Below are 14,714 nucleotides of genomic sequence, written 5' to 3' on the forward strand. Positions count from 1 at the left end.
CTAAATCTACTTTTATTCCTTATTAGTGACATAAAACATGTAGAAAAACACTGTTTTCAGAAGCAAAGATGTAGCCACATGATTTACCTGTATCAAATATATCAAGCAGATTAACCAAAGTTTCAAAAGCTGCAAGTCGTACACTGCTGCCTTCATCCCTAGAAAGCTCTATTAATTCAGGGAGCACCACATTTTTTGTAAGTTCTGTCCTGCACAATAAGCAATAGAAGAAAATAAATCAAATCAATAAATGTGTAGCAAGAACTTACTAAAAACCAGTGACTGGGCTAGTTGCTGCAGAAAATATGAAAAATCATAAAGATACTGTTCCTGCTCTCCAGAAGCTTTCAGTCTTATTGGGAAAGCACATCATACATATAAGAAACATTAATAGTAATTTCATAATGATTTAAATCAATCCCACTTCCTCTAGCATAATATTATTACCTACAGAAATCTTAATAACTAAGAGTTTATATTAAACTTTATAAATTATAATATAGTTTTCCATTTTAAGCAGCTTCAGCAAAAATCTGGACTAATTAGAAAAACTTATCAGTAGTAACTGCAGAAACCTAAATAATATATTTCTATCTAGATTTCAGGGTATAAATTATTTTCCATTCACCTAATACATGAAACTACGGTAACTAATTTCTATATAGAAGACGATATATGACTCTAGGTGTCCTATCTAGCAGAATGAAACATAATATAAATACTTTTAGGGAGTATACAATATTTATAATACAATCACAAATAGTTTGTATTCAACATTTTGTTTCTGCTTATTCCTCATGATAAGGTGTCATTGTAATGACAAACACTCTGATCAAGGAGAGCCTTGTGATGTGGTTAGCTTTCTTGGGTACAAGATGGAAAATGGCATCAATTATAATTGACATAAGATGTTGATAGAGTCCAAGAAAGTTATTAAGAGCTGTAGAAAACTTTTAAAAATTTCAGGGCAAATCTCAAAGACTCTAAGACAATGCTGTCAAGTAGAACTTTCTCCAATGATGGAAATGTTTATCATTTGTGCTCTTCAGTAGGGTACTATTGAGCATTTTTTAAAATAAGTTTATTATGAATGAGGAACTAAAGCTCTAACTTTCTTTAATTTTCCTTATTTTAAACTAAAATAGCCACATGTGACTAGGGGCTACCATATTAGGCAGCATACCACATGACAAGGACTTGAGCAACTGAAGAGCCACAAAAAAAAAAAATACTTTTCTAAGAGACTGATCTAGATCATACAGATAGAGATGTTAACATTACCAGTACTTCACAAACATTCAGCAAATACAGGATGCAGACAGAGGAGGTAAAAGAGTAAAATGTGACAGAACATATCCAAAGTTCATAAAAATTTATTTCATATAAATTTTGCTCAAAATATATTTGTATACCTACTGAAATCCTTGAATTTATTAACAATGAAAGAAAATAGTTTAAGAAAAATAATTTCATCTCTATAGTAAAAGTTATTTCCATTCAATCTTTAAATAGAGCTCTCTTTTTTTCAAAAACGTGACAGTGATGCAAATTCAACTTAATTATCTCTGGGCATTAAAAATGAAAATAATCACAACAAATAACTCTTTCATTAATTGTGTTAAACTTCCAACACAACACTTAAATACTATTTAGCAAGAGTGGACACAAGACAGAGTACACTACCATACCCTGTGTGACATTCCACCATACCCTGTGTGACATTCTACCATACCCTGTGTGACATTCAAAAGCCTTTTCAGAGCCTTAAATATTGGCCCAGATTTTTAAAAAATTAACAAAGGTACAAATGACCACAATCTGATTGTCCTAGCTTGTGCAACAAAGAACCAGTTGAAATCAGTACAACTTCTGCTAAAAATGAGAGGTTCCAATGATTTTTGTACCAATTTTGAATCTTGTTTTTAAAAGAAAAGATGTCCCAAGATGGTTTTTAGGTAAGACTCCCTTTAATATCATATTTCTAAGATTGAAATGAGATCAGTTCTTATGGGTGAAGAGATTGGCTGCTATGCCTCTCCTGGAGCTTCAGGCACCCATAGAACAAGGAGAGCAACAGCTGGGCGCGGTGGCTCACACCTGTAATCCCAGCACTTTGGGAGGCCGAGGCGGGTGGATCACAAGGTCAGGAGATGGAGACTGTCCTGGCTAACACGGTGAAACGCTGTCTCTACTAAAAATACAAAAAATTAGCCAGGCATGGTGGTGGGCGCCTGTAGTCCCAGCTACTTGGAAGGCTGAGGCAGGAGAATGGCGTGAACCTGGGAGGCGGAGCTTGCAGCGAGCCGAGATCGCGCCACTGCATTCCAGCCTGGGCGACAAAGTGAGACTCCCTCTCAAAAAAAAAAAAAAAAAAAAAAAAGAACAAGGAGAGCAACAAAACAAACATTGGAAGCCTGAAGTTGCACAGGAGCTACAGAAAGGCTTCCATTAGAGTGTAGTCGGCCCTCAACATCTGCAGATTCCACATCTGTGGATTTAACCAACCATGAATAGAAAATATTCAGAAAAAAATTTCTTCTTTACTGAACATGTACAGACTTTTTTCTTGTCATTACTTCCTGAACAATACAGCATAACTATTTACATAGCATTTATATTGTATTAGGTATTATTAGCATCTAGAGATGATTTTAAACATGTGGAAGGATATAAGCAAGTCATATGGAAATACTACACTTTTATATCAGAGACTTGAGCATCCTCAGATTTTGGTATCCAAAAGAGGTCCTGGAATCAAGTCCCCAAGGATATGGAGGGACAACTGCAATCCCATCTGAAATGACCCAATAATATAGTCAAAGAATAGCCAGTCAAACATATTCCAAGTATGGTTTATATTGGGCTATCTTTTCTTTCCTGAATCTAGGTGTCTGGAATGATAACTGAGCAACTAAGGTGAGAAAAAAAGAAATTAACATTAATCAAATGCCTACCACCATGCTAAGCACATTCCTCTTTATCTCTTTTAATCCAGACATACAGGAGGTACTTGTTATGACCATTTTTAAAGATCAAATATAGCCTTTCAATGGCATGCTTTCATGGAAATGGCATAAGGAATTTAAAGTATACCTACCCAATGCCCTGGGCTATATTTTCTAATTGCCTACACATACAAGATCGAACTTCATATTCTACATCTTGACAGAGTGATTTTACCAGAGGAAGTATTTCTCGCTTAATGCTGAAGGTGGGGAGAAAAGAAACATGCAAATGAATGAGTGTTTCGGAATAATATTCCCAATTATCATTAAAATCTTAACTCACCTTAATAATAACAAATGTACTTTAATAGAAAAAAAAGTTTACAAGGTATTTTACATATCTTATTAAATTTGGATGTTATTAGCTACTTGTAAATTATGTATATCACACAGTCTTTTTAAAATAAAGGTTAATTTTGGATTGGCAGTTGAAATGTCTATAGCTAAGATAAAAGGCTGTAGCAGTAGAATATCTGAATCTAGCAACCATCAACCAAAATATTCTTCAGCTTTACTCTTGTATCATAATTACAAAACACTCCATTCCTTTCATTTGGTATTTAATAAGCAGGCAAGAAGTAGCACATGAATTATAAACATGCTCCATAAAACATCACAATAAGTTAAATTATTCAAAATAACAAATTCATAACAACAGTGTAAAAAAGCAGAAATTCTATCTTTAAGCCGCTGCCAATTTTGAAAGTCAATAAGGTAACGCCATTTTATCCTCAAAACTATATTTGGTATGAGATAGGGAAGATTAAGATAGGAAGTAGGAAAAAAGTTAACCTTATCAATTCTGAAAAGTTGAGACTGAAAAGAAAGGCATCTGAATAAGTAAATTCGTCATGAGAATTCTATAAAGTTAAAATAGTTAATATAACTATATTTGTATGCAGTAGGAAATAATACAAATATATTGTTACACAGTCATTATACATTTTAAATCAATGTAATAAAGTAGACCAAAAATTACATAAAAATACTCACGTGTGGGCATCAAATTTGTTGGTCAATTTTCCTAAAATTTTACAACTAACTAAACGAGACTGGACTGTTTGGGAAAGTTGTGCCTTGGAAACAAGTGGATTCAAAATCTAAAGAGAAAATTTAGAGAAAAAAATTCACAAAATTTTATACATTCATGCCACTCATGTCAGCTATTTCCTTCAGAGTATTTTAAAGTTCTAAATGTTTTTAAAGAACCTGAATTACGATTTGAGGTTCATGATTCAATAACTTGGATTATCTTATTTGTCTTCTGAGTTATTAAGGTAAAGATAATTACAAATTATGCAATTAAAACAATTAGGAAAAAAACTGAAGTAAAGTTTATGGTGATTTTACAATGCTCTGTATGCACGGATAAAAGTAGAATTTTGAAATACATATTTTAAAAAGAAAAAAGCAAATTAATGACTAAATACCTTGAAATGTATTTTTATTCCATATAGATTAATTTTTATATGTATCCTAATGGGATGAAAAACATGATAGCTTCAAATAAATCCTATTAAATAATTCTGTCATTTGAATACAATAAGCCAAGTCTGATATTGCATTATGTATATACTGGGCACTCAAATACTACAACCTGACAGACTGTAAAACACTATGAAGATCAGACTCTGATTCTAGTCCCAGTTCTTTAGTTTGTCCAAATAATCTCGCTATTTTTTTTTTTTTTTTTTTTTTTTTTTGAGACGGAGTCTCACTCTGTCGCCCAGGCTGGAGTGCAGTGGCACAATCTTGGCTCACTGCAAGCTCCGCCTCCTGGGTTCATGCCATTCTCCTGCCTCAGCCTCCCAAGTAGCTGGAACTACAGGCGCCTGCCACCACGCCCAGCTAATTTTTTGTATTTTTAGTAGAGACGGGGTTTCACCGTGTTAGCCAGGACAGTCTGGATCTCCTGACCTTGTGATCCACGCGCCTCAGCCTCCTACACAGCTGGGATTACAGGTATGAGCCGCCGCACCCAGCCCATAATCTCGCTATTTCTAATCTCCAGTTTCTCATCTATTTAAAATGGAAATGAGAATATGTCCTACTAAGATCTCTTTAATTTCTAAAATTCTATGACTCTATAGTCAACTGGCTTGTTTCCTCTCAAAGTAGCTGGAATTACTGAATATGCATTGATAATTTAGAAGTGAAAAGTTTAGAATAAATTACATATCTAAAATCTTTGAAACCACATGTTAAATAATATGGTATTCTAGAGTAAAAATTGCATTATACAGCATATTGCTTTTCAAAAAATATAAAAATCGCATGTCTATATTATGTTCAACACTTAAATATGCATAATCATCTAGATGTTTGGCATCAAGTATGCAAACATCCTTATAACCAGAAAATCTTCCCATTTTCAAGCCAGTATTTAAGCATTGTGATAGGACCATAAACTGTATGAAGACAAAGAAAGGACAAAGACACTTAATGAAGTCAGTAGAGGACATTTCATTGGCTGATGACTCCTTTTTTCAATCATGATATATTTAGAAAGAAATGTATATAGGAATAATGTTCAAAGAATACGAAATCTTTTCATTAGTGGATACATTTTCTTTCCATTTTTCTTCTTCTCTCATTGTAATTTATTTAAAGTCTTTAGAGAAGAGTATGTTGTTCAATGTTGAAAATTAATAGGCAAACAACATGTTGGGAATAATATTTGTAAGTATAACAAAGAATTAGCAACCATAATAAGTAAACAGCACATATAAATAGTGATTAAAGGATAGGCTCAAACAATTGCAAAGGAATAGAGAGAAACTGATATAAATATGAGAAAATATTCAACAGCATAATAATTTAAAAATTCCAATCAAAATGTAATTCCATTTTTGGCCCATTAAATGTAATAGAAACCCTATTGCCAATAAAAGTCCAGGAAAAGAACATCTTCACATATTGTTAGTCAAAAGCTTAAGAATATTAATGCCCTCTGATCCATTAATTCCTTTTTGAAAGCTACAATTAAATTATCTGAAAAACAGGAAGAGCTCTACAGAAATGTTCATTAATGTCCTATTCAATAGTAAAATATAAGCCTGAAAACAGGCTTAAATGTTTCACAAGTAAAATATTCTGCAGCTACTATCAAATAGGTTTAAAATAATATAGAAAGTAATGCTAAGTGAAAAACAGCCATATATAAATTCAGTATGATCACTGATATGGCAAGCCAAGCAGCAACCATATATAGGAAAAAATCTGAAAGGAAATACATCAGGACCTTAAAAGTGGACAAGTACAGAGCTATGAATTCTTTTTTCTTCCTTCTATATTTTATATTTCTCAAATTTTCTCCAATGTGCACGTTACATTCAAAATGAAAAACAACTTTCTTTTTTAAAAATCATTTTTGACAAGAAACCTTTAAAAAAAAAAATACCCTAGAGTGACTTACTTACTAGTATTTGCCCCCATGAAAAGTATTACCTCATGCCGTAGGGTTTCTTTTGGCAATACTTCTATAACAGACAGAAGAGTTTCCAGCCATGCATTGCTGACACCTGGTTGACACAGATAAAACATACCAAATTAAACATCTCACTTCAAATTCAGTTTCAACTCAGCCATTAATAGTTACAATAGCACTTAATGTTAAAATGGAAATAATTATTTTCATTACTATTCTAAAAAGTTTCTCTATTATTTTGTCTCAGCCAACATCTAGAAAATTTTTATATTTTTAAAAATAGTATTGGTGAGATATCTTTAAAGCAAGGTTTGCTCTTTTATTGTACAATACTATAAACATGACTGCTAGAAAAGGAAAAAAACTAAGAATAAGGTATAAATCATAAGATGAATTAATGGATCTTCAGCTTTCAAGGAGATTAAATTTTGTGGGTTTTATAAGAAGACAGCCATAGCTATTTTAAGTCATTCCACTGCTCAACTCCTAGGCAGCATGGCCTTACTCAGTTATCCTCATCAGGCTAACAGTATTTATATAATATCATGGCCATACACAAAAAAACAATAAACAAGTATATAATTAAGCATGCCGGGCCCCTGACCTGTGTCCCTGTGCTCCAGATGCAGGAGAATGACTTGGAGGAATGAGTGGGTATATGCATGAATTGACACTGATTCGTCCTGCAGAATGGTCAGAAATGACACTGCAGCCGTTAACTGCATTTCCACTCCTGCAACATGCAGGGCTTCCTGTATAATCAGAAAGAGTTTGCTATTTACATAGATGAGAGATCACAAATTATAATTTTTAAAAATCCAAGGTTATAGAAACTAGTCATATTCCACAAAATTAGACATATGACCTTAAAGGATATGTACTTATTTTAGAGAACTATATTAATCTGCTCTTGATCATTTAACTCATTAGACTACATAAAATTTAAGTATCTTAGGATTTTATAAGTAACTTTCCATCGCTTTATTGAATAAAACTTATAAACAGTACATAAACCTTTAAGCAACAGAGTGGAAACTTTTGATAGGTTTTCTGTTTTCCTGTTTGGATTGTGACAGCTTGTCATCCTACCTAGAACAATGTCAAAGCTCAGACGGTCACATGTGTTTCCATTATTTGTGTTTCAAAAAATAAATATCATACATTCTACTATAAAAAAGAATACACTTAAGAGTATGCAAAATATTTCCCCTTTAAACAACTGAAGAGAACACAAATTACCATGAAGTAAACTGTTTTCAAAAGAAAATTTCTTAAGAATATGCTTTTAAAAATTAATTATATTCATAGCCATCTCCATTCACAACTTAAAGAATTTTAAAATGCATATCCAAAATTAAAGCCTACATTATAGTATGTTTTCAACACACCAAAGGGTCAAAAAAACTATCTTTTTACATAAGCCTCAAAGATATTACTGTACTTCTCTATGAGAGACAGAGAGTGTGTGTGTTTGTATGTGTAATGTAAAGGCAACAAGAAGTATTACTTGTTCAACCAATTATGGCAATAATGAAAATTTCCTTTATATGCCTATTTTATAATATAATAAAGTCAGTAGAACAACCTGGAACTTAGTCATAAAATAAAGTTTCATATCAGTGATCTTAGGAATATTAATCCTTCTGCATTATTTCCTAATCTATAAAATGTGAATTATAGCAACATCTTCATGAAGATTTAAATCATTTAAACAGAACTTTTGTGATTTATCAACTTGTACAAAATGAATGTTTAAATAATTATTATTGTATTATCCACTGTCTTCTGTCTGTATCACCCTTGGATCTGGTTGGAATCTCAGTTGCTCGCACCTTCACTGATCTCTCCCTAAAACCTGCTCCTCCTGTAATCTTCCTCATCCTGATAAATAGTAAATGACATCTCTGCCCTTCCAGCTGCTCAGCCCAAAAACTGTGGGGTCATCCTTAACTCCTCTCATTCCCTCACTCCTCACAGTCAAAAGACCAATAAATCCTGAAGGGTCTACCTTCAAAACAGATCCAGAATCTGAACACTAATCACCTCTCCTGTTGCCACCCTAGTCCAAGTCTCCATCTTCTCCAGCCTCAATTACTCAAAAAACCTTTAACCAGTCCCTGATTCCATCACTGTACCTCTACTATCCATTCTCTATACTGTAGCCTGAGGAATTATTTTAAGAAATAAGTCAGATAATGTCACTTTTCTGCTCAAAACTCTCCCATGGGCTTCCATCTCACTCAAAGGAAATGTCAAAGTCCTTTTAATGACTTACAGTATGTGTTCTCAGTTCCCCTTTTCCCAGATTTCCATATGGCTGGCTCCCCTACCTCTTTCAAGCCTCTACTCAAATACCACCTTTTCAATGAGGCCTTCCCTGATGACCCTACTTCGAGTTGAAAGTCACCTCCTTACCCCAGTTCTCACTACCCCCCTTTACCGGTTTATTCATTACCATCATCCAATACACAACATGTTTATTTGTTTATGGCCTATCTTTCAAAACTGTATCATGTATCCCCATCTCCTAGCACGCAGCAGGCATTCAGTAAGCAGCTGCCAGGTGACTAAATGTCTCTTACCCTCTCACCTACGCTTTCTGCTCTTGATGTTCTCTCCCTTCACACACATTTTGCACATCTCCCAAAAAGTGGCTTCAAGAGATTTTGAGGTGAGTCCTAAAGATTAGGAATTGGCAGAATTAGATAGAAGGCAAAGCAAAAATGGATCACATAGAAATGTATTCTCAATCCTCTTTCTATCATGTCCATGCTGCTGTCTTCTACCCTAACATCACCATAATGATGATTTGGACCTATATACCCAGTCTTCTTGATTCAGCACAGTGGGACACTGTCAGTCATCACAATAGGAGATAACATGGGGATTTCTACAGCAAAAGAAACAGAATAGTAAAGCACTTTGATGAAGGCCAGCAAGCTAATAACTGGCAACTCTAACAAACAATTGTCTACCAGATGCCAAAACACTCCTACGCACTGAATTCTTCCTCACAGACTCTGCACTTCCATTCATCATTTATTAAGGCATGACTTAAAGCAATGCTAAGCCTTCATGTGGTGGTGTGGGAGATCTGGCAGTGGCATTTCCTGTGGCAAATGTCTATGTGCTATGGTTAATTGCCAGAAAACCTACCACATATTAGAGTGGCTGATTTTTGTTTTATCCTAAACTTTTGTATCACACACAAAAACATTATTTTACATGTTTTTTCAACCAAAAGTTAATTACACATCATGAGAGTTCTTGGCTGAGAGAAAGAGGGTAAGAATGTTAGAGTATAAAGCAGAAGCAGCAATTGGTCTCTGAAATCAATCCTCCCATACCGCTTTGTTTTAGTGTTCCCAAAAGAAACATTTCTTCCACACTAACAATCTGGGGTCTGGAAAACACTTTTAAAAGATTTGATGTGGCCAGTATACATCACTTACAGGTTTCAGAAGGCACAGCTTTTATTTAGAAACAGAAAGGACTTTGCAAATAAATATTAAAATCAATTGTGAGGGCCACAATGTACATTCCAGTTCACATGAGTCTGTTAACTTCCAAGAGATGCAATTCTGCCCCCTCTTAAAGTCATTAAAGTCCTGGGTTTTGTACGTATGCAAACTTTATACAAAAGAAGAACATGAGAAGCTCTCCAACTTCATATCTTCTTACTGTATTATTTAGTCTTGACTCCCGCAGCAACATTTGCCCCAACTATTTTGCATTTAATTTTCGAAAAATCCTCAAGTCTTATCAGGATTTGGGTTTTTCTCTTGTTGTGCTGACTTCAACATCTGGGACTGTCCACTGTTAAGAAACCAGCACAGACTAAGAGATTTCATCACTGCTAAAAATCAACTGATTTTCTAAACATATTTTTCTGAAACATAATACAATAAGAGTTCGATACTTACCAGTAAGTGTTCTCCTCCACAGAGTCACACCCTCTGGACAAACATATGTGAGATCCATACTCTCTGGATAAATAAGTGTGCATCCTCATGGACCTTGGAAGACACTGAAAAGTAAATTCCTCTATTGCTTAAGTGCATGCCTTAATGCCAGTTACCATTCCTCTTACATTACTATTGTACGGCTGGCATCCCAACTTGAATTCCTCAAAAATGGAATGAGACATTAAGAGTTAATGGTACATTTCCAAGTTTTAAAAACTGTATCCATTCAAGGAAGGAAAGTGTAGTAGATACGTCTGTGTTTAAATTCGCTCTTTAGTTAGCATTAGCGGTGCAAGAAAACATTTTGTAAAACAACATAATACACTCCTTGCAGAGAGGGAAATAGCTCTGTCTCCAACAAGCCTGTATTGTATCCATCAGGAAGATATTTCTCCTTACAATACACAATATAGAGAAGCATTAAATAAATCATTGGCTTACTCCAAAAGAGCAAGTGTTTAAATTTCACAAATTCTGAAAAGAATCTTATTAAATAAATCTGAAAAATATATTTATCATGAATAGTGCTAGTAAAAGGTAAAGAACTCTAAAATTACAAACTATCTGTGTATTTTTAGAGATAGCATTGATTATTTTGAAATTAAATAATAGGGACTTCTATATTAAAATACTGAAGATCTGGGACATATAAAATATCTGGGGTATTAAAGATCATAAATGTGGGAGTTTTCAGTAATTAACATAATAGTGTAACAGCCCTCTTTATTATAAAATCATGATATTTATAAAAGACTATCAAATAGGTTAAATATGAATAATTGAAATATGCCAGGTTCTAAGATACCTTTAATGATTATACCTCAATATTTTCCCTATCCCTGATTGCCACATTCCACCACTAAAATAAAGGGTGTAAAGGACTAGATGAGATCACTGAAAATCAAAATCTGAGAGGGAAAAATGAAGTGAAGACAATAAACACAAATAACAAAGGGAGGTATGTTTTACCATTCCTAAGTCTGTATTTCAGTGATTAGCAAGGTTCATGAGGAGGTACACATAAAATATCCTTAAGAACTCTTTCCATAAAGGAAATACCAATAGTAAGTATCATATGACTATTGTAAATATACAATAAAATATGCTGCCATGCAAATCATAAGAACATCAAAACAAACAAATCAATTTAAAGACCACGGTTTTACAACTGAGCCTTCCAGTTGCAGTACTCTGCTAAGTCATTTTTAAACATAACAAATTAGAATCACAGGAATTTCATAATTTAGGCTTAAAATGTAAATAAGCAGCAATTCAAAACTTTGCAAAGAAAGGATGTGCTTTTCAAAGAAATATCTTTTTAATGGATGTGACAGCTATAAAGAACCATTCCTTCCAAATGATTCACTGTAGCAATATTTAATTAATTCAATATTTTTTCCAAAAATTATACACAGTTCTCTTAGAAAAAAAAGCAGCCATGGAAAGTCTAGCAAATATCTATAAGCAAGAGGAAATAGGGCTTTTTTTCCCCCAAGTCAGCCATAATACTTTCACCTTCTATCCTAATCTCTCTCAAAAGTAGCCCAAAGAAAATCTAATTCTGAAGATAATAACATTTTAATTTCATTCAAGTCCCAGCATCATACTATGTATTCTGGGAAATTGGAAGGAAGTCAAAGATAAGGATCTTTACCTTTGAGTGATTCCTGTTGACTATATATGCTCACTCAAATTCTCAGTTACGTTCAAGGCACTGTGCTGCGAGGTGCTAGAGACCTAGAGACCCAGCAATGAGCAGGACTAACAACGTACAGACACCTAACTGCACTGGCAGTAGAGTCTTACTTAACCTGATTTCAGGTACTGGATGATTTGAAGCTGAGCTGTCCTCCCCTGCAAAGAACAGTCTATTTAGGACTGCCCTTATTCCTACCGCAGAGGGGCTTACCAGGGACTCTGCAAGCCTGTCAGAGAAGTCACTTAGGCTCTCAGTCCCTCAAGACCCCCTTCTAGAATCAGCAAATACCCCCAGGCCCAAAGCAGGCCCCAAATTACATGCTCACTTTTCTGGATATTTGTTGTCTCTTAGATCTTGGAAGGGTAATTTTTTACTACCCTGTTAGTTTCCATAGGCCTGTATGCAGATGATTTTTATGTTTTGTTCAGCTTTAAAAGTTATCTTTGCCAAGAGAGTTGATTAGAATTTCTAGTCTGCCTTTATTGAAAGAGGAAATTCCCTTTCCTGTTATTATTTCTTCTTGATTTAATCTTAGAATGAGATTAACCCCAACGTTTCTATTTATATACCTGCATAGGTTCTCTGTGCACATATACCCCTCTACCATACCCTGTTCACCATCTCCACATCCACACAGATCAACTGATTGCTTTCTAACAATATGTTAGAAGTAATCAAGAACCTAAAATTAAATATTTTGCCAAAACCCTTGTGATATATGTACTTAATTTACACTTCTAGTTCTTAAGCTTCCTTATTTTCTTGGTGTAAAATTATGTTTCCAATAGCAGTTCTCCACTTTTGGTCTTCATTTTCTCTGTAGACAATCTCCTCCACACAAATGAGTTTAAATGTAATCTGTATAAATTTTACTTTTTTATACTCTGAACAGGCAGACCTGTTCAGAGTATCACATCCATATATACAACTCTCTGCAAACTCTACTTCAGATGTCTCAAAGGTATCTCAAAGGTAACAAGTCCAAAATTGAGCTCATGGTATTTCCTCTAACACCTGGGCCTCCTCCAGTCTCTTGTCCTAATGTGGGCTTTCTCTAGCCTCCCATCTTAGTGTTTGCCACTGTTACCCACCTGGTTTATAAACCAGGATTTCAGGAGTTATCCTTGATGCTCTTGGTTTTTTATTGCTCGTATAGTCCTGGTTTTGTTTTGTTGTCTATCTCTTTAATCCATCCACCTCTCCAACCAGGCTACTTCCACCCTAGTCCAAGCTATTTTGAAGGTTTGCTTAGGTAAGGGTAACAGATTCCAAGTGATCTTCACCCACTACATCCCTTCCATTCCATCCTACATAACTCTTTTCTGATTCATTTTCGACTTTACAGTCAGCAAGAGATTTCAAAGCATTTAAAACTATAATTTGAATATTCTCTTGCATAATGCACCTAAGGATCTGCATAATTTGGGCTTTTTCACTGTCTCAGCAACTCCTCTTGCTTCATGCTCTAGGCACACTGATTTTCTCTCAGTGAATCTGCATTCAATCTGCATGCTTCTCTTTCCTTCTCAATGCTGGGAATGTTTGCTTTCCTATCTCCCCTTATCTTGCCCTTCATCTAATTATTTCTCTTCATACATGTAATGTCACACCAACAAAATAAGGAAGCTTAAGAACTAGAAGTGCAAATTAAGGACTATATCACAAGGGTTTTGGCAAAATATTTAATTTTAGGTTCTTAGTTACTTCTAACATATTGTTAGAAAACAGTCAGTTGATCTGTGTGGATGTGGAGATGGTGACAGGGTATGGTAGAGGGGTATATGTGCACAGAGAACCTATGCAGGTATATAAATAGAAACGTTGGGGTTAATCTCATTCTAAGATTAAATCAAGAAGGAATAATAACAGGAAAGGGAACTTCCTCATTCAATAATGGCAGACTAGGTAACTCTAATCAACTCTCTTGGCAAGGATAATTTTTAAAGCTGAACAAAACATAAAAATCATCTGCATACAGGCCTATGGAAACTAACAAGGTAGTAAAAAATTACCCTTCCAAGATCTAAGAGACAACAAATATCCAGAAAAGTGAGCATGTAATTTGGGGCCTGCTTTGGGCCTTGGGGTATTTGCTGATTCTAGAAGAGGGTCTTGAGGGAGGGACTGAGAGCCTAAGTGACTTCTCTGACAGGCTTGCAGAGTCCCTGGTAAGCCCCTCTGCAGTAGGAATAAGGGCAGTCCTGAATAGACTGTTCTTTGCAGGGGAGGACAGCTCAGCTTCAAATCATCCAGTACCTGAAATCAGGTTAAGTAAGACTCTATTGCTAGTGCAGTTAGGTGTCTGCCAGAAGAAAACATATCCCTTCCATGAGAAAGATATCATCCTAGGCCTCAAACTATTTCTACAAATAATTTGTTGAATACAAGACCAAGCACATAATCAATAATACCAATACATATAAGGAGATAAGATAATAAGCAGAAATAATACACAATATAAACATACCAAAAGGAGCTCCAGGTACTAGTGCTATATGATACATACATGGTTCAAGAGGATAAAAGATACAATTGAGGATTTCAACAGAGAATTCTCTAAGATATAAAAAATGGCAGATTTTAAAGAGCTAAATGGAAATTCTAGACTAGATAAATAC

General features: G+C 34.6%; 1 protein-coding gene across 4 annotated transcripts in view; it reads right to left on the bottom strand.

The window, feature by feature from the left end:
- The window catches only part of PPP4R4 (protein phosphatase 4 regulatory subunit 4), a 121,395-nt gene that overhangs the window by 54,391 nt on the left and 52,290 nt on the right, over nucleotides 1-14,714 (bottom strand). For 2 of the 4 annotated variants that reach the window (XM_030803401.1, XM_030803400.1), the window contains exons 4-8: nucleotides 7,037-7,184; nucleotides 6,453-6,526; nucleotides 3,999-4,105; nucleotides 3,098-3,205; nucleotides 88-209 (exon numbers count right to left, since the gene is read on the bottom strand). In XM_030803401.1, coding sequence (XP_030659261.1) covers nucleotides 88-209; nucleotides 3,098-3,205; nucleotides 3,999-4,105; nucleotides 6,453-6,526; nucleotides 7,037-7,184 — 559 coding nt within the window. Of the gene's footprint in view, nucleotides 1-87; nucleotides 210-3,097; nucleotides 3,206-3,998; nucleotides 4,106-6,452; nucleotides 6,527-7,036; nucleotides 7,185-9,525; nucleotides 10,249-10,355; nucleotides 10,460-14,714 lie in introns of those variants that run through there. The other 2 variants (XM_030803402.1, XM_030803403.1) reach the window with 2 other exon arrangements.

This window comes from Nomascus leucogenys, chromosome 22a (assembly GCF_006542625.1).
Source record: "Nomascus leucogenys isolate Asia chromosome 22a, Asia_NLE_v1, whole genome shotgun sequence".
Lineage (NCBI taxonomy): Eukaryota > Metazoa > Chordata > Mammalia > Primates > Hylobatidae > Nomascus > Nomascus leucogenys.